This window comes from Amphiprion ocellaris, chromosome 10, assembly GCF_022539595.1.
Source record: "Amphiprion ocellaris isolate individual 3 ecotype Okinawa chromosome 10, ASM2253959v1, whole genome shotgun sequence".
NCBI classification, from domain to species: Eukaryota; Metazoa; Chordata; class Actinopteri; family Pomacentridae; genus Amphiprion; species Amphiprion ocellaris.
Window position 1 is genome coordinate 4,293,837 of NC_072775.1, and position 20,264 is coordinate 4,314,100.

The 20,264-nt window shown below is 38.6% G+C and overlaps 1 protein-coding gene across 2 annotated transcripts; it reads left to right on the plus strand.

The window, feature by feature from the left end:
* Positions 1 to 3,766: 3,766 nt before the first annotated feature.
* On the plus strand, positions 3,767 to 15,297 carry LOC111583297 (myosin-7). Of its 2 annotated transcripts, none has more exons than XM_055014599.1 (39): positions 3,767 to 3,870; positions 4,060 to 4,109; positions 4,617 to 4,825; positions 4,930 to 5,073; positions 5,167 to 5,323; positions 5,427 to 5,454; positions 5,540 to 5,648; positions 5,787 to 5,879; positions 5,983 to 6,046; positions 6,511 to 6,609; positions 6,696 to 6,799; positions 6,891 to 7,029; positions 7,180 to 7,298; positions 7,384 to 7,533; positions 7,629 to 7,799; positions 7,886 to 8,195; positions 8,441 to 8,520; positions 8,648 to 8,853; positions 9,281 to 9,404; positions 9,535 to 9,671; positions 10,015 to 10,270; positions 10,354 to 10,596; positions 10,665 to 10,841; positions 10,930 to 11,075; positions 11,160 to 11,250; positions 11,354 to 11,743; positions 11,841 to 11,967; positions 12,040 to 12,158; positions 12,244 to 12,440; positions 12,522 to 12,705; positions 12,781 to 12,946; positions 13,037 to 13,161; positions 13,260 to 13,568; positions 13,662 to 13,865; positions 13,968 to 14,264; positions 14,343 to 14,447; positions 14,554 to 14,649; positions 14,742 to 14,886; positions 15,178 to 15,297. In XM_055014599.1, exons 3-39 carry the CDS (start codon positions 4,625 to 4,627, stop codon positions 15,189 to 15,191), a joined length of 5,826 nt encoding a protein of 1,941 aa, XP_054870574.1. In that variant the 5' UTR covers positions 3,767 to 3,870; positions 4,060 to 4,109; positions 4,617 to 4,624; the 3' UTR covers positions 15,192 to 15,297. The 2 variants fall into 2 exon arrangements, with proteins under 2 accessions (XP_054870574.1, XP_023148078.2); XM_023292310.3 differs by having other exon boundaries at positions 14,742 to 14,876; positions 15,174 to 15,297.
* Positions 15,298 to 20,264: the final 4,967 nt, after the last annotated feature.

Sequence of the window (20,264 nt, forward strand, 5' to 3'; positions counted from 1 at the left end):
GCTGACAAGCGTGCAACTGCTCTCTGATTTTCTAACATTGCTGCATGAGTCTTAACAGTTCCATTATTAATTAGTCAAATTGTAGTATTTTTAGAATCTTTTATGCTGTTGTCCCTGCTTAAAGTTTTTTCTAGCCACAGACACAAACTGTATATGAGAAGAATAAAAAAAAAGCTGTGTACCATGCCAATGCCATAATAATTAATGTAATCAATTAGTAATGGTTTCTACTTGAATCAACAATGCCTATAAAAACAGATTTTTCAAAGAAAAGTTTTAAAGAGCAACTTGTCGTACATGAAATGCTTTTAGTGAAAAGTACCTCATTATAGTGTAAGTTCTGTTGTAGAGGACTTCTTACCTTGTCCATAATAAACTCACCGGAAAAGGATTCCTTGCAATTCTATGGTAGTTAAAATGTCAGATGTGAGGAAACAGAAACTGGAATTTCTTTAAAACAGCACAGTATTCTTATCTTTTCTCCAATAAAGTATCTATTTCATGGTAAAAAAAAAAAAAAATAAAAATGTCTTTACACCAGTTTATAAACACTAGGGTTGTGTGTTTGGAGGCAGAAGTGGAATAATACAAGTTTACAAAGAAATACTATGGTTCACCTAAAAAGGGAGAAAAGAAAGAAATGTGATAGAAGAAAACTGGTCTTGAAGTAGTATTTATATACTTAAAAATTTAATGACTACGTGTTGACATGAAGTCACAACATCTTCAAACACGATATTAATAGTTTTAAAATCTGTCTTTGATTTGTAAATATGTAAACTACATCTAGGATAACATTCCTGCAACATCTATTGCTGAATTAAAATATTTTTCTCTCTGGATGCCCTCTAGACTGTATGTAATTAAAAAAGCTCATATTTTTCATTCAAACATCAGATATTCGTCAGCAAAATTTCAACATAACTGCAGTAATACAAGCCTCACATAAGGCAATTAAAACTAATGATTCAGTGAAAGTTGTTAAAATGATGAACAATATTGCCTAGAAAAGAATAAAGAGTTTGGTCTCATGCAAAGTCTAACATGTAACTTTGCTTACATTTCCCATAATGTGATACATACTAATTTTAGAAAAAAAATATACATTTTGTTACTGCAATGATGGTTAAAAAACACACTGCCTAGCTGTACTGTGCACAATTTTGTAAAACAACATAACAATCAGTAAATATTGCTAACAAGTATGTATAATAAGCTGTTTATTGTAGTAAAACATAAATGACTGAATCAATATCAGAAAAGCTGACATTAAAACAAAATATTTATGTAAAAGAAACTACATTTTTTAGGTGAATCTAAGACAGGCTTACCGTACCTTGTGTATCTGGTGCAGCAACACAGAGGACTGAATCACATCTTGTTGCACTGTTAGAAGAAGTGAAGTGAAGGGTGGATATCAGCTTGATACCTGATTGGCACCAAACTCTGATCTTGATCTTACAAAGCTCTGTCCTTCAAAGGTTTTTGATATCTGCAGAGAGATTATAAAATAACACATTAATTCCACCATATTATTCTTCATAATCCACATTTTAACACTAACAAAACTATCTAAGCCATGGTTTGTTTGTCTTCCTGCTGACTCTTTAAAGGCTTGACAGCCTTTTAATGCTGCCACCTTTGTGCTTCAGGCTTCTGTGTGTCAACTGCTTAACTTGAAGGCTTGTGATGTTTAGAAATGCTTTAGGATTATTTAGCAGACAGCACCACCAATCACAGACTAAGGTGACACCACTTGCTCTTTCCATCAAAGAACAATTGGTCTTACCTTAAGAGGAGCTATACAGTGAGATTACAGTGAGAGCCAGGAAGGGCCACAAAACAGATGAAGATTTCCCTGGAGATTTAAACAGCTGAGAATGAGAATGAGCCCAACAATGTGAAAGCAAATTCTGATCAGCTCTCTCAAGGTTCACTGTTCAGCACCACAGTGCAACATTAAAAGGTTGATAGGTCATTCTCATTTTCCAAACGAAACCAAATTTGCATATATGCCTTCAGTTGCTGAGGTGAAAGAGTGGAAAGCTGGATATATTGCATAATGAGGGTCGAACAACATGATCCATTTTCTTTTTTATTCTTTCTCCTCATAGCAATTTTCACTTAAATGGTCAGAATGAAAGGAACTTTTACCCACCTCGTGGACTGAAACTCCAGTACAACAGCATCAAATAATTACATTTAATAACGGAATAAATATGTAAAAACTATGACTCTTTCTGGTAGTCTAGAATACAGGTATGTTTCAATATATCCAGTATTTTCAGTGCCGTGCACCTGTTACTCCTCATCTGTCAGGCATCAGAGACTGCAGCTATATCGCCTGTCCTTCACAATCAGGGAGAAAAAATCCAGACAAGAATTTCACAGGGTTATCTTTATCCTCAAGGCCAAAGGAAAGGGAACAATGCCATGACGACACTGAGACAAAGGGTGTAGACCTTGCCAGACAGAATAGTGATGAGTGATAATTTAAAGTCCCTGACCTTAACTCTCCCTCAACAACAGCTGCAACACTTTATTGTCTCAGCAGTGACTCTAGAAATGCTTTTCAGCCCCTCTTCACATGACCGACCTTTGCTTGTCTTTAATCTTTTTGATTAGTTATCTTAACATGATCAACAAGACTAGAGCTTTTCTCAAAGCACAATGTTTGAAGAACAAATTAGTCTAATTAATTCAATAATCTTGCTTTCCAGCCATCGCTCTCATTGGGATTTAGAGTAGAGACATGTAATCGAGTGGTGCTAATAGGTGAAAGGAAGAATCAATAAAAGATCCTCGGTTTTGCTTTAATGTTCTTTTCTTCATGACATATAACGGGATTATTTGGTACCAAGTCATGTTTTGAGTATTTTTTCTGACTTGCTGGTTGTGGGTATCTAAACTACCAGTCAAAAGTTTGGACACACCTTCTCATTCAGTGCTTTTTATTTATTTGTACTATTTCCTACATTGTAGATTAACACTGAAGATTAACAATTTTTTGTTCACAACATAATTCCATGTGTATTCTTTTATAGCTTTGATGTCTTCAGTATTAATCTACAATGTATAAAATAATTAAATAAAAAACACTGAATGAAAAGGTGTGTCCAAACTTTTGACTGGTAGTGTATATTTTCAGCTGCTAGGTAATTTAAATCTTGAACAGATGAGATGTTAATTTCTCTCTACGAAACACAGCAATAACAAACCATCAGATGCTTAAATCCTACCAGAGAAATAAGTTCTGTTTTAGGAAAAAAAATTGAATTGAGCCATGCTGGTTTTCAAAAAAGCTGACTTTTCAAATTGAGACAGAAAAGTCCAAAACAGAGATTAAGATCAGAGGAAAAGCAGCAGCTAAAGCCACATAAACATAATAAGCCTAGTTTCAAGTTTTAATCAGAGGTGAGTAAAGTTTAACATGTATGATAACAATAAAACTATGAATATACAAATATAATAGAACCCAAACAAATGTAAACATGAAAATTCTGAACACATGCTCAGCAAATCTAACTGAATAATGTCAGTAGCTTGTAAAAACAAGTAGCATACACTGACCTGGTATGATTTATATGAATAAAATAAGTGTCACTTGATATCAAGCCTGTCCCTGATCCCCACCTCTTGCCCTCCCCTTTCTTTGAACCATGTATTGTCCTCGCCTTGTTTGTCACAAGGTGAAAGCAGCAAATAGCAGCAGTACATCCTGCCCAATTAGGAGAACGCATTTTCAATGTGGAACCTTTCTCCAAAAATTCATCCCATATTTGGTGGATAAACATCCTTTATTAATGGCGTGAGGGCTGCTGTCAGCACCAGTGCTCATCCCTTCACTTGATTTAAGGTTGAGAGTTCAAGGTAAGCAAAACATTGATATAAATAGTATGGAATAGAAATTTTATGCAATTTAATATTTAAATCAGATGTCCTGGTGTTTAATGCTTTAGTGATATACTTCATATGTGCTTCTGTTCTTGGTCGGGGATAACAAATGCTGATGGATGCACTATTGGAATAACATTTTGTTTTGTCATCTGGTTTGAACAGCAAGACCCTGACTGACCCTGGTCATTCTTTTGGTGTCCAACCCACCCTAGGTAAAAGTCATTTTTGATTCTAAGTGGAAAGTCTATAACTTCAGTAGGGATTTAAAACTTGTGTTTGTTTATGGACAGCTGTTACAGTTGAGTTTTTCATACATGAGTAAGATGGAAAGGTCATTTTCAAAGTTATTTTAAGAGTGTGTTCCTCATTCAAATTGAGGGATCTGGGTGGTGGATGTGTACGCATATGGAAAGCTTCTTGAGGCAAATTTGTGATTTGTAATATTGAGAAAAATAAATAACAATATGTGGACAAATCATGCATTGAGGGACCTGTTATTATTTTTGACTAGACTTTTATGTCAGACTATAAATCCTCAACCCCAGCTTAAGAAAGGTATATCTTCGTGATTATCTGCCATTATTGTACCTCCAACCCGAAGGCTAAAGAAATGCATGTAATAGCAGTCCTTTAACAAACATTATCTGGTGTTTTTCAATGCATTATTCCTGTTTAAGATCATAAAACACTGATTCATTTAAGATTCAACATTTTAACAGGTTGAAAAATGGGGGATGCTGCCATGAAAGAGTTCGGGGCTGCTGCTCCTTATCTGAGAAAGTCAGATAAGGAACGTCTGGAGGCTCAGACTCGTCCATTTGATATGAAGAAGGAATGTTTTGTTCCCGATCCTGAGGTGGAGTATGTCAAAGCAACTATCACTAGTCGTGATGGTGACAAAGTCACTGCTGACACTGAATTTGGAAAGGTAAATACATTTTAGGTTCTGTATGAGAGTGCTCACATGCTGTTAACCAGAGATATTTCAGTTTTGATTAGCGTGGCAGTAAAATGTATTATCTTCATTTCTAGACTGTGACAGTGAAGGAGTGTGATGTCCACCCTCAGAACCCGCCAAAGTTCGATAAAATTGAGGACATGGCGATGTTCACCTTCCTCCATGAGCCCGCTGTGCTGTTTAACCTCAAAGAGCGTTACGCAGCATGGATGATCTATGTAGGTCAAGTGCTCAATCTGTCAATTTTCTTCCTCTATATGATCTCTCAGCATCTAGAACAGCGATTAGTTATCCCTCTCTTTACATGGCAGACCTACTCTGGGCTGTTCTGTGTGACTGTCAACCCCTACAAGTGGCTGCCAGTCTACAACCAAGAGGTGGTTGTTGCCTACAGAGGAAAGAAGAGGAGTGAAGCTCCTCCTCATATCTTCTCCATCTCTGACAATGCCTACCAGTACATGTTGGCAGGTGCATCATCTACGTTGGCCTTCATTTTCTTCAAATATTTAATCCTGACATCTGAACATGATTCTATTGCTCCACTAATATTTTTCATTTCTCTTGCTGACAGACAGAGAAAATCAGTCAATCCTTATCACGTAAGTCCCACAGCCAACGAAACCTCCCACACAGGTAAAGAGTTAAAGGCCTTGACCTAAAACTTTCTGTCTCTCTTCTACTCAGCGGAGAATCCGGAGCTGGAAAGACTGTCAACACCAAGCGTGTCATTCAGTACTTTGCCAGCATCGCTGCTGTCCCGAGTGGAAAGAAAGATCCAGCTGCTGAGAAGAAGGTTTGTATTACATTTTTCAATATTTCTCAAATCAAAAACAGACCAAATTCCAAATGATTTCTAACAGCTGAGATACATTTTGTTATTTTATGTACTTAAAACTCAACCTGAAGTCATGTCCTTGCTTGACAACATCAGGGAACCCTGGAGGATCAAATCATCCAGGCTAACCCTGCTCTGGAGGCCTTTGGTAACGCCAAGACCATCAGGAATGACAACTCCTCCAGATTTGTGAGTGTCTGTGTGACTGTAGTGAGGCTATTTGATCACCATTAATTGACTGAGTTTTAGTTTTCTCAATAGAAATATCAGTGAACGTTACTTTTCCTCTTAGGGTAAATTCATCAGAATTCACTTTGACAACCGAGGAAAGCTGGCCTCTGCTGACATTGAGACTTGTAAGTAAAGCTAAATTAATCCATACATTTGTTTTCTGAGCAACTTATCCTCTTTAGGTGCTGGAACTGATCCTGGTATGTGAGAGGCAAGGTACACCACCAAGCAGAATTTCTGTCAGTCACAAGTCTAACATACAGTACATGCTGTAGGAACCTGAGAAAGCCATACAGATACAATGACAACACATCTTGGCAAATGTGAACCCAGAGTGCTGTAATCACTAATTCAGTCTGTGACCCATTTAAAACCTAGTAAAGACTTACAAATCACTTAAACAACATTTGATTACCTTTTGCTGTGACAGTGCTGAAAACTTTGTTTTACAAAATGTCATATTTGTGGATTAATCAGGTGAATTTATATTGTCACCTCATGGTTTGTTAATGTGCCAGTAGTAAAACCTTTGACAATATTTGATTATTTTATACAAAAACATGATAACATGACATTATACCTCAAACAGACCTTCTGGAAAAGTCTCGTGTGACCTTCCAGCTCAAAGCTGAAAGGGACTACCACATTTTCTACCAGATCTTGTCTCAGGCAAAGCCTGAACTCCTGGGTGAGTGGAAAACATACATGTGATATGTGGCGTTTACTGTACTGCCACCATGCGCTATATAATAAATATTTTTAATGTAATTTTAGAAATGCTGCTCATCACCAACAACCCCTACGACTACGCCTTCATCTCCCAAGGAGAGACAACAGTAGCCTCTATCAACGATTCTGAGGAGTTGATGGCCACTGATGTGAGCAACAGCAAAGTGTTTTAGACAGATATTAATGGTAGCAAAACAAGGGGAAAAAAAAACCAACAAAATTGCTTTTGATTTTGCTTAGGAAGCCTTTGATGTGTTGGGCTTCACTCAAGAAGAGAAGAACAGTATTTATAAGCTGACTGGTGCCATCATGCACTATGGTAACATGAAGTTTAAGCAGAAGCAGCGAGAGGAGCAGGCAGAGGCGGATGGGACTGAAGGTAAGAGATGATTTTTGAAACAAAATTTTAAATTTTTTTTCTAATTCAAAAAAACATTTTAAGCCAGGTATAAAGCACACGTATAAAGCACATGTTACACCTGAGATGACTAATGATGTCTTTTGAATTAATACCACCATTTCTGTACAGATGCTGACAAAGCAGCATATCTGATGGGCCTGAACTCTGCAGACCTCATCAAAGGTCTCTGTCACCCAAGAGTGAAAGTAGGAAATGAGTGGGTCACCAAGGGACAAAATGTTGCCCAAGTAAGAGATTAAAAATGTTTTGCTCAGTTCCAAAATTATTCCAGAATTATTCACAAAAGCGTGTTTTACTGCATTCCCTTTTTAGGTGAACTATGCTATTGGCGCACTGTCTAAGGCAGTGTATGAAAAGATGTTTCTGTGGATGGTGTTCAGAATTAACCATTCACTGGACACCAAGCAGCCACGCCAGTACTTCATTGGTGTGTTGGACATTGCAGGATTTGAGATCTTTGATGTGAGTTTCAAAAGATTGTAAAATATAAATATTTAGGTCTTGGGTTTAAGGAAAAATGATCAAACTTGGTCACAATGGTGCCCATTTCATTACAGTTCAACACCTTTGAGCAGCTGTGCATCAACTTCACTAATGAAAAACTGCAACAGTTTTTCAACCATCACATGTTCGTGCTAGAGCAGGAAGAGTACAAGAAAGAGGGCATTGAATGGACTTTCATTGACTTTGGTATGGATCTGCAGGCCTGTATTGACCTGATTGAAAAGGTAAAACATTCAACTATGACATGTTGAAACACAAATAAATAAGAACATGTTTATTTTTTTCAAACCATTCATATTTTCCTCCCCAGCCCATGGGTATCATGTCCATCCTTGAAGAGGAGTGCATGTTCCCCAAAGCCAGTGATTCCACATTTAAAGCTAAACTCTATGACAATCATCTGGGGAAATCCAACAACTTCCAGAAGCCCAGAATCATCAAAGGAAAACCAGAGGCTCATTTTGCCCTGGTTCACTACGCTGGAACTGTTGATTACAATATCAACAACTGGCTGGTGAAGAACAAGGATCCTCTGAATGAGACTGTTGTTGGACTGTACCAGAAGTCTAACCTCAAGTTGCTGGCTTTCCTCTTTGCAAACTACGCCGGTGCAGATTCAGGTTTGTATCAAAAAAGGGATGCAACATCTTAGTTTATAAGGGATGACTAACATAAGATGTGGGAGAGGGAAAGCAAAGGAACAAATGGATGAAGATTTGAACAAAACTGTTTCTTGATTTGCTTTGTTTTTTACATATAACTCCTTTTTCTTGTTGTACTGTAAGCCACCGTTTTAGTTTTAAACAGTCTACAACATAATTTAAATACATTTATTTAACAGTAAATGTATGTTAATTTTACCCAGTTCAGGAATCTGGTGGAAAGGGCAAAGGTGGTAGCAAGAAGAAAGGTTCATCCTTCCAAACTGTATCAGCCCTGCACAGGGTAAGATAAGGATGATTTTGTTTGTGATACATGGGCTTGGAGAAACACTCTTCACAGATTTAAGATTATTAATGTTTACATTTGTAATTCTACTATTAATGACAATGACTCTGTGGTGTACTCTCAGGAGAACCTGAACAAGCTGATGACCAACCTGAGGTCTACTCACCCTCACTTTGTGCGCTGCATCATCCCCAATGAGACCAAGACTCCTGGGGCCATGGAGAACCCTCTGGTGATGCACCAGCTGCGCTGTAACGGTGTGCTGGAAGGCATCAGGATCTGCAGAAAAGGCTTCCCCAACAGGATCCTGTATGGAGATTTCAAACAGAGGTCTCTGTCAGATTTTCAAACGGCTGAAAAATTAAGAGAAAAAGCAAGGTCAAGTTAGTTAGATTCTCCTTCAATATCTGCTGAGGAAAACAGACAATATTCTACCAAACAATATTTCCTCATTCAGTCTTTGAAAGATGTTGTGAACAGTATCGTCGAACATACTCCAAAATCTCTAATAGGTGTTGAAATAAAGTAGAGATTCTATCATTCACACAACTTTTATACTCATCAAACCATTCAGTGAACCATCTTTTCCTCAATGTAATGACGTTTTTCCATTTACTGATTGAAGCTTGTCTTTTAAACTGCCATCCGGTGACACATGTTTTACAGTGTAATTACTTAGATGAGCAAATCTGGGTAGTTTATCATTGCATACAATGTGAAATAAAACTGAAATGACCTCTTCTCTGTTGTTTTAAAGATACCGCATTTTAAACCCGAGTGCAATACCTGAGGGACAGTTCATTGATAACAAAAAAGCTTCAGAGAAGCTTTTGGGCTCCTTGGATATCGATCATAACCAGTACAAACTGGGGCACACCAAGGTAAGCATGGGTGAAGATAATCTGAGTTGCATATTGTTCCATAAAACTATTTCCATTGACTGCAATTCTTAACAACCGACATACGTGGAATAATTCTGAGTTTACCAACTCCTGTTTTCATCTGTATCAGGTATTCTTTAAAGCTGGGCTGCTTGGTTTGCTGGAGGAAATGAGAGACGACCGTTTGGCTTTAATCATCACTAGGATCCAGGCAAGATCTCGAGGTGTTCTGGCAAGAATTGAATTCCAGAAGATTGTAGAACGCAGGTATGTGTACTCTCAGATTAATTGAAAAATACTGAAATTTCAATGGATTCCAAGGCCACAAGCATAGGGATTAGAAATAGTGTGAAAAAGGTAACTCACTCAAGGTGACATTTGAGATAGCCTTTCTTTAACAGTATCTCACATCACTCCAACAACCTTTTATATATTATTTTATATATTACTTTATTTCTGAAAAGACCTTCAAATGGTGATCCGATATCTGAGTGGTTAGGGTGCAAATTCCATGGGTATTTATCTCCTGAGCAGGGAGGACAACATGTGCAGAAAATTTATAATGGATGTTCTGTAACACTATAATATCTTTACAAATCCGTGTCCACAGGGATGCACTACTTGTGATCCAGTGGAATATTCGTGCATTCATGGGGGTCAAGAATTGGCCCTGGATGAAGATGTACTTCAAGATCAAACCTCTCCTGAAGTCAGCAGAGACTGAGAAGGAGATGGCCAACATGAAGGAAGAGTTTACCAAACTCAAAGAGGCTTATGCAAAATCAGAAGCCCGCAAAAAGGAACTGGAGGAAAAAATGGTCACTCTTCTCCAAGAGAAGAATGACCTGCAGCTACAAGTTCAGGCTGTACGTTTACAAACACATTGACCAAAGATATTAGAATCAAACCAAGTCTGCCCATGTGTAATGTTGTGTCTTTCAAATCACAGGAGCAAGATAATCTATGCGATGCTGAAGAAAGATGCGAGGGGCTGATAAAGAGCAAGATTCAGTTGGAGGCAAAAATCAAAGAGCTGACAGAAAGACTGGAGGATGAGGAGGAGATGAATGCTGAACTGACTGCTAAGAAGAGGAAGCTGGAAGATGAGTGCTCTGAGTTAAAGAAAGACATTGATGACTTAGAGTTAACTCTAGCTAAAGTGGAGAAGGAGAAACATGCCACTGAAAACAAGGTACTACAAAGACCAGTTACTGTAAAATTGCTCTGTGTATCCCAAGTTAAAATTTATTCTGGCCACAGGTAAAGAACCTGACCGAGGAGATGGCAGCTCAAGATGAGATCATTGCCAAGTTGACCAAGGAGAAGAAAGCCTTACAGGAGGCTCATCAACAAACGCTGGATGACCTGCAGAGTGAAGAAGACAAAGTCAACACTCTGACAAAGTCCAAAGTTAAACTGGAGCAGCAAGTAGATGATGTAAGAATACACTAAACATGGTTGTGTTGGAATGTTAGGAAAATAAAACTGTGAAGCACTGAGAGGCTGTAATTGTCTCTCACCACAGCTTGAAGGGTCTTTGGAGCAAGAAAAGAAAGTTCGTATGGACCTTGAGAGAGCAAAGCGCAAGCTTGAGGGAGACCTAAAGTTAGCTCAAGAGAGCATCATGGACCTGGAAAATGACAAGCAGCAACTCGAAGAGCGGCTGAAAAAGTTAATATAAAAATGAAACTTGTAAAAACACAAACATGTTTTAAACTTTGAGTCAGCTGATACATTTAACTTTTTCATTCACAGGAAAGACTTTGAAATTAGTCAGCTCAATGGCAAAGTAGAGGACGAACAAGCAATGTGTGCTCAGCTACAGAAAAAACTGAAGGAGCTGCAGGTAATGATTTAAACATTATAAAACTAAGGACATGAAAATTACATTATAAGACCACAATTTAGAGCAATAAATTTAATCAAGCTTTTGCTTTGATTTGGTCTAGGCCCGCATTGAGGAGCTGGAAGAAGAGCTTGAAGCAGAGCGAGCTGCTCGAGCCAAGGTGGAGAAGCAGAGGGCAGACTTGGCCAGAGAGCTGGAGGAGATCAGTGAGAGGCTGGAGGAGGCTGGAGGAGCAACAGCTGCCCAGATCGAGATGAACAAGAAGAGGGAGGCCGAGTTCCAGAAACTCCGCAGAGACCTGGAAGAGGCCACTCTGCAGCATGAATCCACTGCTGCCACACTCAGGAAGAAACAGGCCGACAGTGTTGCTGACCTGGGAGAGCAGATTGACAACTTGCAGAGAGTCAAGCAGAAACTGGAGAAGGAGAAGAGTGAGCTCAGACTGGAACTGGATGATGTGGTCTCCAATATGGAACAGATTGTCAAGTCCAAGGTAAATCACCTTCATGTATAATGTTTTTTTTTTCATTGGCTGAATAACACCTGGTTATTTTAGTGTGTGAGCCATTCTCACTGCATTTTCTTTTCAGAATAATTTGGAGAAAATGTGCAGGTCTCTGGAAGACCAGATGAATGAATATAAAACAAAGTCAGAGGAGGGACAGCGGACCATCAATGACTTCACCATGCAGAGAGCAAAGCTTCAAACTGAGAATGGTATGAATTTCAACAGCATGTTTCCATCTGTGCTAATATGAAACAGTGCTTTTAATCATCTGTTCAAATTAGGTGAACTAACAAGGCAGCTGGAGGAAAAGGATTCCCTGGTGTCACAACTCACCAGAGGAAAACAATCCTACACTCAGCAAATTGAAGACCTTAAAAGACAACTAGAGGAAGAAGTCAAAGTAACAAACAAATGACAGTGAGATCTTATTATAAAACATAATAAATGTTGGTACCTGCAAAGCAATGAGACATTCTTCATTTCAGGCCAAGAATGCATTAGCCCATGCAGTGCAGTCTTCTCGTCACGACTGTGACCTGCTCAGGGAGCAGTATGAGGAGGAGCAGGAGGCCAAGGCTGAACTGCAGCGCAGCATGTCCAAGGCCAACTCTGAGGTGGCTCAGTGGAGAACTAAGTACGAAACTGATGCCATCCAGAGGACTGAGGAACTGGAAGAGGCAAAGTGAGTCAAATACATTTTGACTCCAACAACTCAGCAAAATTTAAAAGCAACTAACCCTGAATATGTCTCTTCATAATCCAGAAAGAAGCTGGCTCAGCGTCTGCAGGAGGCTGAGGAAGCTGTAGAGGCAGTGAATGCTAAATGCTCCTCTCTGGAGAAGACCAAACACAGACTGCAGAATGAGATTGAAGATCTCATGGTGGATGTAGAGAGATCAAATGCTGCTGCCGCTGCTTTGGACAAGAAGCAAAGAAACTTTGACAAGGTTTAAATTCCTTACTCAACATTTCACTGCAGGTAAAAGATAAATTCTTTGTCTAAAATATCAACTGTCTTCTAGGTCTTGGCAGAATGGAAACAGAAGTACGAGGAGTCTCAAACAGAGCTTGAGAGCTCTCAGAAGGAGGCCAGGTCTCTGAGCACTGAGCTCTTCAAACTCAAGAACTCCTATGAAGAATCCCTGGAACATCTGGAGACCATGAAGAGAGAGAACAAGAACCTACAAGGTCAGTTACTTTGCCATGAAAACCTTACATTCATTATTTACTTACGCTATAATCCTGTATATTTACAGTATGCTACATTTTGTTTCTCAGAGGAAATATCGGACCTCACTGAACAAATTGGCGAGGGTGGAAAGAGCATTCATGAGCTGGAGAAGATTCGAAAGCAGTTGGAACAAGAAAAGTCTGAGATACAGACAGCTCTGGAGGAAGCAGAGGTATGCTGCATCAGGAAACCGTTAATCTATATATACATTTTGCAATTACTAATAATTAGTTATAAAGATTTTCATTTTAATTCTTTAAACTATGACAGGCCTCATTGGAGCATGAGGAAGGGAAGATTCTCCGAGTCCAGCTTGAGTTCAACCAGATTAAGGCTGACATTGAGCGCAAGCTGGCTGAGAAAGATGAAGAGATGGAGCAAGCAAAGAGAAACCAACAGCGAGTTGTAGATACTCTCCAGAGCTCTCTTGAGGCTGAGACTCGCAGCAGGAATGAGGCTCTGCGTTTGAAGAAGAAGATGGAGGGAGACCTCAATGAGATGGAGATCCAGCTGAGCCAGGCCAACAGACAGGCAGCTGAGGCCCAGAAACAACTTAAATCTGTTCATGCACATCTGAAGGTCTGAAAGAACTAGACAATAATTATATGTATCGATACTTTATTGCATTTATGCATCATTCAAAATGAAGTCTTTTGGGTTTTCATCTTCAAGGATGCTCAACTTCAACTTGACGACTCTCTGCGAGCCAATGACGATATGAAAGAAAACATCGCCATTGTTGAGAGACGCAACAACCTGCTTCAGGCTGAACTGGAGGAACTGAGGGCTGCTCTGGAGCAAACTGAAAGAGGTCGCAAACTTGCTGAACAGGAGCTACTGGATGTCAGTGAGAGGGTGCAGCTACTGCACTCACAGGTGAGATACAGTGACCGCCTTTACAGTATCTTTACAGTATATTTCAGCTAGTTTGCTTCAATTATTGTTAGACTGAAAATTTCATTATTTATGTAAAAATAGAACACCAGCCTCATAAACCAGAAAAAGAAGCTGGAGGCTGATACATCCCAGCTTCAAACTGAAGTGGAGGAGGCAGTGCAGGAGTGCAGAAATGCTGAGGAGAAGGCCAAGAAGGCCATTACTGATGCTGCCATGATGGCAGAGGAGCTGAAGAAAGAGCAGGACACCAGCGCTCACCTGGAGCGTATGAAGAAGAACATGGAGCAAACCATCAAAGATCTGCAGCACCGTCTGGATGAAGCTGAACAGATCGCCATGAAGGGAGGAAAGAAGCAGGTGCAGAAGCTCGAGGCCAGGGTGAGTATAAGTCGGCTGTTTGACACCTGGCATTGTACAACTATATACAGTAAAAAGTTTTGATATGACATCCTACAGGTCAGGGAACTTGAAAATGAGGTGGACAGCGAACAGAAAAAAGCCAGTGATGCTACAAAGGGAATACGGAAGTATGAAAGACGTATAAAGGAGCTCACCTATCAGGTAATAATTGATCAGGACCAAAGTCTCTATATGCAGTGAAAATTACATTCAGAATAAAAAAACGTGCATTTACACTTTTCTTTTGTTTTAATTATGTACCGCATAGACAGAAGAAGACCGTAAAAATTTGGGACGTCTGCAAGATTTGGTGGACAAGCTTCAGCTAAAGGTCAAATCCTACAAGAAGTCTGCAGAGGAGGCTGTACGTACTATTGATTTTAAACAAAATTCTTATATCTGACCATTGAGACGAAGTTCTATCTGAGCAGACATTATGGTGTTTCTGTTCAACAGGAGGAACAGGCCAACAATAATCTCACCAAGTTCCGTAAGCTTCAACATGAGCTTGATGAAGCTGAAGAGAGAGCTGACATCGCTGAATCGCAGGTCAACAAGCTACGTGCCAAGAGCCGTGATGTGGGGTCAAAGGTTTGTATGGGTATATTTACATTGTTTTGATCTACAACATTTAGATTACAACCCATTAGCCATGCTGACAGAACCGACCAAGTAGACATGTTGACAGATCACCCAGCAAAACTGACTTACTGTGCTGTGCAATTGGTCAAACTGAAGCATCACTGCCAACCCTCCAACAATGCCAACAAAATGAAAAATAAATCATAGTGTTATTACTACATTTAGAATACAGAGACAGGAAAATCTATCTCTAAAATCAAAGATGTTACTTACTATTTATCTTGTATTTTCTTTCTTTTGTTTCAGAAAGGACTTGATGAATGAACCACCCTCAAACACGATAATTTCTGAGACACCCCCTCACTGTCTAATGGTGTCTCCCTAAGCATGTGTTTTTGTTCAGTAGAATAAATTTATTGCGCATCTGAAACAGCTTCTTGACTTTTCATTGACAATACTTATATTGGTTAATAATGACAGAGAAATAAACTTCATTCACTTTTAAAAAGATTTCAAAAAAATATGCACTACTGTATAAAAGTTTGGGGTCACCCAGGCAATTTCATGTTTTCCATGAAAACTCACACTTTTATCCATGTGCTAACATAACTGCACAAGGGTTTTCTAATCATCAATTAGCATTTCAATACCATTATCTAACACAATGTAGCATTAGAACACAGGAGTGATGGTTGCTGGAAATGTTCCTCTGTACCTCTATGGAGATATTCCATTAAAAATCCGCTGTTTCCAACTAGAATAGTCATTTACCACATTAACAATGTCTAGACTGTATTTCTGATAAATTTAATGTTATCTTCATTGAAAAAAAATTCTTTTCTTTCAAAAATAAGGACATTTCTCAGTGACCGCAAACTTTTGAACGGTAGTGTACATATATATTTTTTGAATAAATTGAGAAAAAACAATAGTCATGCTAGTACAATTACAAAATAATTAATAATCAAAAGCACAATCTCAAGTGAATACAAATAAACGTGTATTCTTATTTCAAATATAGGACATTTAGGACATGTATTTCCTTTAGCAGCACTCTTTGTGTTCAATATGCAAAATCAGGTTAAAACATAACTGTTTGTTTTTGCACTTTGTATACACCTACCGTCATTTCATTGAACAGATTGTAGTTGGCTAAAATCCAGACTTGAGAGACCTGTGACTGTGTAAATTACAATCTGAGAATTTTAATTCTGAAAGACAATAAATAATTTGACTGAAAACATCAATTCCACTTGAGATAAAACTCAGATAAGTAACACTAAAATTAGGTCTATATGCGTACATTTGCTAATTAATTTATTTATTTTTTATTTATTTACACATAAGTACTAAACATTCCAAAACTCATCGACTATAAATGCGGCAGCTTTCTATTAAATCATCTACATACAGAAAATGTAACACCACAGTCACTTAGGTTGGTTAAATTTGTCATGAATTATTCAAATGTTCTAACTGATGCTTCGTGGCTCCAAACTCATAAGAGTGAAAATTATTACATGTTCATTGGCTAACTGTCGAACCTCTCACGTGTTGTAGAATCCACTGAGACATCCCATGACCAGGAGGGGGCGCTAAAGCATCCTATTTTAGTATGTAACAGGGCAGTTGAAAAAAAAAAAAAACTCTTGATAAAGTGCTAATTCTACAATACTAATAACACTAGGAGTTTATTCTTTTACATTTTCTTTGAAATTCAAGCATTACAACTTATTTTTTGCTCATTTAAAAAACTGATTGTCAAATTTTTGTATTGCTTTTTGGTGACAAGATATCTGTGAAATGTTCTTCAAGGTTTCTGAATTTGAATCAGATTGTAAAAATGGAACAAAAGCATTGAAAGACTTAAGAAGCCGCAAAAGTGTCAGTGTGATAAGGAAATGGGTTGCAGAATGCTTCAGTTTCAAAATATGGCTTGTTTTAGCACAACAATTTCTCAGTGTTCAAATTATTGACATGGGACCATTAACCAAAAAGATGCACAAATATTTCAACATCATTTACCTATTTAAAGTTAAATATTTAGCAAATCACCAGCTGATAAAAGCTTTTCTGGAGAAAATCACCACAGCATAGGGCATATGGATAGCTAGCAAGAGCAATTTAAAACTAAAAAATAACCATCTACTTATTTGAGAGTTGTCTTCAATCATCCAACTGTTAAGATAACTCGTTACTATTATCTTCCATTTTAAAAGAGATTGCAAACTGAAATAGCTAAATGCTCTAAAGTAGGAAACTACTAACCTTCACATCAGAAGTAGATTACTTCGGACAATAAGGATCCTCTTCTCAACACCAGACATGGGAGGACTATTGGAAAAAAAAAGAAGTAGACTTGGTAATGTTGCTTTTGTTGGATTCAAGAATTGTGTCCTCTGAGAGGGTGGTCAATTTAAGCAACATCTTTTCATCAGTCAAAACAGAACATTGATAGTAAGAGCATAATATGTCTGTATTAAAGCTGTTTTAGGTTTAGTTTTTTCTGGAATGTAGCTCCAAAAAATTTGATATTAAAAAGCTTTAATAGTCAACAGTACCTTCTATAATTTCATCAGGTAGAAGACAAGTAGTGCTCAGGATATGAGTCCATAGAGAAGTCCATAGTCTGAATGAATGAGCGAGGGACAAGGGGGGAGAAACAATCATGTCTGTAAGCCTCTAACAGAACTCAACACCACTTAGAAGTGACCTTTCACAACAACAGGGAGCAAATACTGCAATAGCTTTGCTGCTGTCCAGTTTCAAACTTAAGTGAGGCAAGGTGCCTCACACCTTCCCTTATGTGCGTTCATGTGATCACAAAAGTCAAAGACTGAGAACAGCTGGAATGAGACCTTAAACTGACAGACGAGTGCTCTCCTGGAATAGACAGAGGGATAAGTAAAGGAAATGAAAGTTCTAGTGCAAAGACAAGCACGGGCAAGGCCTGGTGGGAAGAGGTGTGACTGAGTGGAAGACAGCTGAGGTGTGCAACATGCTTTGTAACTCACTAATTACATCACATAGTTTTACTATAGCTGGTTTAAATTCTATGCCAGACCAAGAAAACCCTTTGTATGTTTCAAAAAGCCTGTTTGCCAGTTTCAGGTTGATTTGTCTTATCCTCCTAACTTTGCCTCATGTCTCCACCGTCTTGTCAACATGTTAGTTGTCAAATACAGGTTTAAAATTTGAGCACCTGGCATATTTTTGTACATAAATGCTACACTCTCCCACATGACATACATATAGCGCATATAGGTTATCGCTGGCTTCTACGTGGGCTTATCACCTGTTGTTGCTGGTCAAAGAAAAAAAATAAAAACCTGTCCTGACCACTTGCGTCACAAGCTGTCCCCAAGCTATCCTCTGAACCGCCAAGCCCCCAAAGGCAGGCAGCAGGAATTTCACAAGTTATCTTTGTGCTCAAGGATAAAGAGAAGAAAACAATGTCATGTCAACAGGAGCAGACCAAGGGTACTCAATGCATGTAATGTTTGGACAGAGGTCTGAAGTATAGGTCGCAACAAAATGATTTGCTTTCCCGTAGGCATGCATTGTGTATATACAGTAGGGTTTTGTTTTTCTAAAAAGCAAGTCAGAGGAATTAATTTATATTTTTAATGCACAAAGAGAAGCTACAAAAAAGTGAATAAAACAAAAGTCTGAAAACTAAAAGATCTGAATTTGAAATAAAAATTATTTCCAGAACAAAGACTGTAGTTACACCATTTTTTGGTTAATACGTTAATTAAAATTAAAGAGACAGCCATCGTCTCTTTTGTGTTGCCTCATTGTGTCTTTGAGTTGTAGAAAACAAAGCCGCTTTTGATGACACTTAGAACAGATAAACCTCTGGTTTAATTTATCTTTGCTTGATCCCTAAAAACATTTTTTTTGGTTCTTAGATTAAGACCAGTAAAAGACAAAAACAATTACCATTGGGAGTTTGTCATGATCATAATTACAGACCCTAAAACTAGACGAAGACTTTGAAGGCACATCCCCTAACTTCATCTCTAAAAACTCTACTTTCATGACAATGAATGCTGTACACCAAAGAAACATCATCTGCAAAATCAAAAATATATATATCTAACTTTTTGTCACCTTTTTCCAATGCTGATTAACACTACACACTGCTTCACAAAAAGCCAGATATTTCTATCACTCCCTGTTGTAGACTGCTGCGGTGCCCTGTGATCTTGTTCTCCAAATACTCAGTAAGAGGCCTTTACATTGATGTTAATGGTGATGCAAAGACATGAGACCCTATCTATCTCGATCCATATATTTATATACATATACAATGTCAAGTACTGTTTAACCAGAGACACCACATGATAGGTTCTAAATAGAAAGACTGGACAACCTAACGAAAGACGTATCACATACTGTATATTTACTGATTGAAATGCTGTTATTATGATTATTGCACATCATGCTGTAGACATGCAAGGACATCACAAACACAGCATGCATGTTGTGCATACCAAAAACCAACTCAACATAAACTAAGAATGACATTACGCCGTATGTGCAGTTATACCAGCGTCATGCATCGAAGCTAATAACTCACTGAAACGTAAAGCCTTAGTTGAAAGAAATGACTTCAGGGCTGTTGTTACCACCAAACTGTGCTATCCTTTAGTGCCCACCTTTCTTCACTGCACGAGAGTCAAAGCTTTAGCTTCCCCACAGCTGTTTGTTATTGTTTTTTTAATCTAAAGCCCTATTCGCACGGGATTAGTATTACCTGGGGAACTCCGGTAATTTGTGAATTACCCCAGGACGTCTGTGTTTCTCGCAGTGCATTCGCACGGGATAAGCGAAGTCTGTATTTTACTCGAATTTACTGACATTACAGCCCGGATATGACGTCAACTCCGTGCAAGTCAGAACATCCGCTGAAGTCATGTCCATTTGCGAAGTGGTCGGCCACTATGGCCGCTACTCGCAAAAAAAACATACAGACACCGGTCGCGCGAATAAACATTAAAAACATTAAAAGCCTATGTTGTAACAACGCTATTGTTAGGGTCTCGTTAGGTTTGGGCACAAAAATCACTTGGTTAGGTTTATGGTTCGGGTTAAAATGACCACTTTTAACGTGGTGTGTAGTCGTCATGGCAACAGTAAATATGTCAAAGCAGCAGCGTGACCCGAGAACAGCGGGCAGCGTTGTCGGGATAACGGGCCGTCAGGACGTTCGTATTCAGCCTGTTGAAAGATATGCTTACTGCACGCTGCTACGCATGTCATCCATCTCTATATCCTCCCAGATTTCCCTCTTCTTGTTGATCTGATTTTGCCGTTTCTGCGAGTGGTCCTTGGACCTGTTGTGTATCGGCCTACTCCTGCATTTGCTCCTAAAATGCTGTCAATAATTTCCAC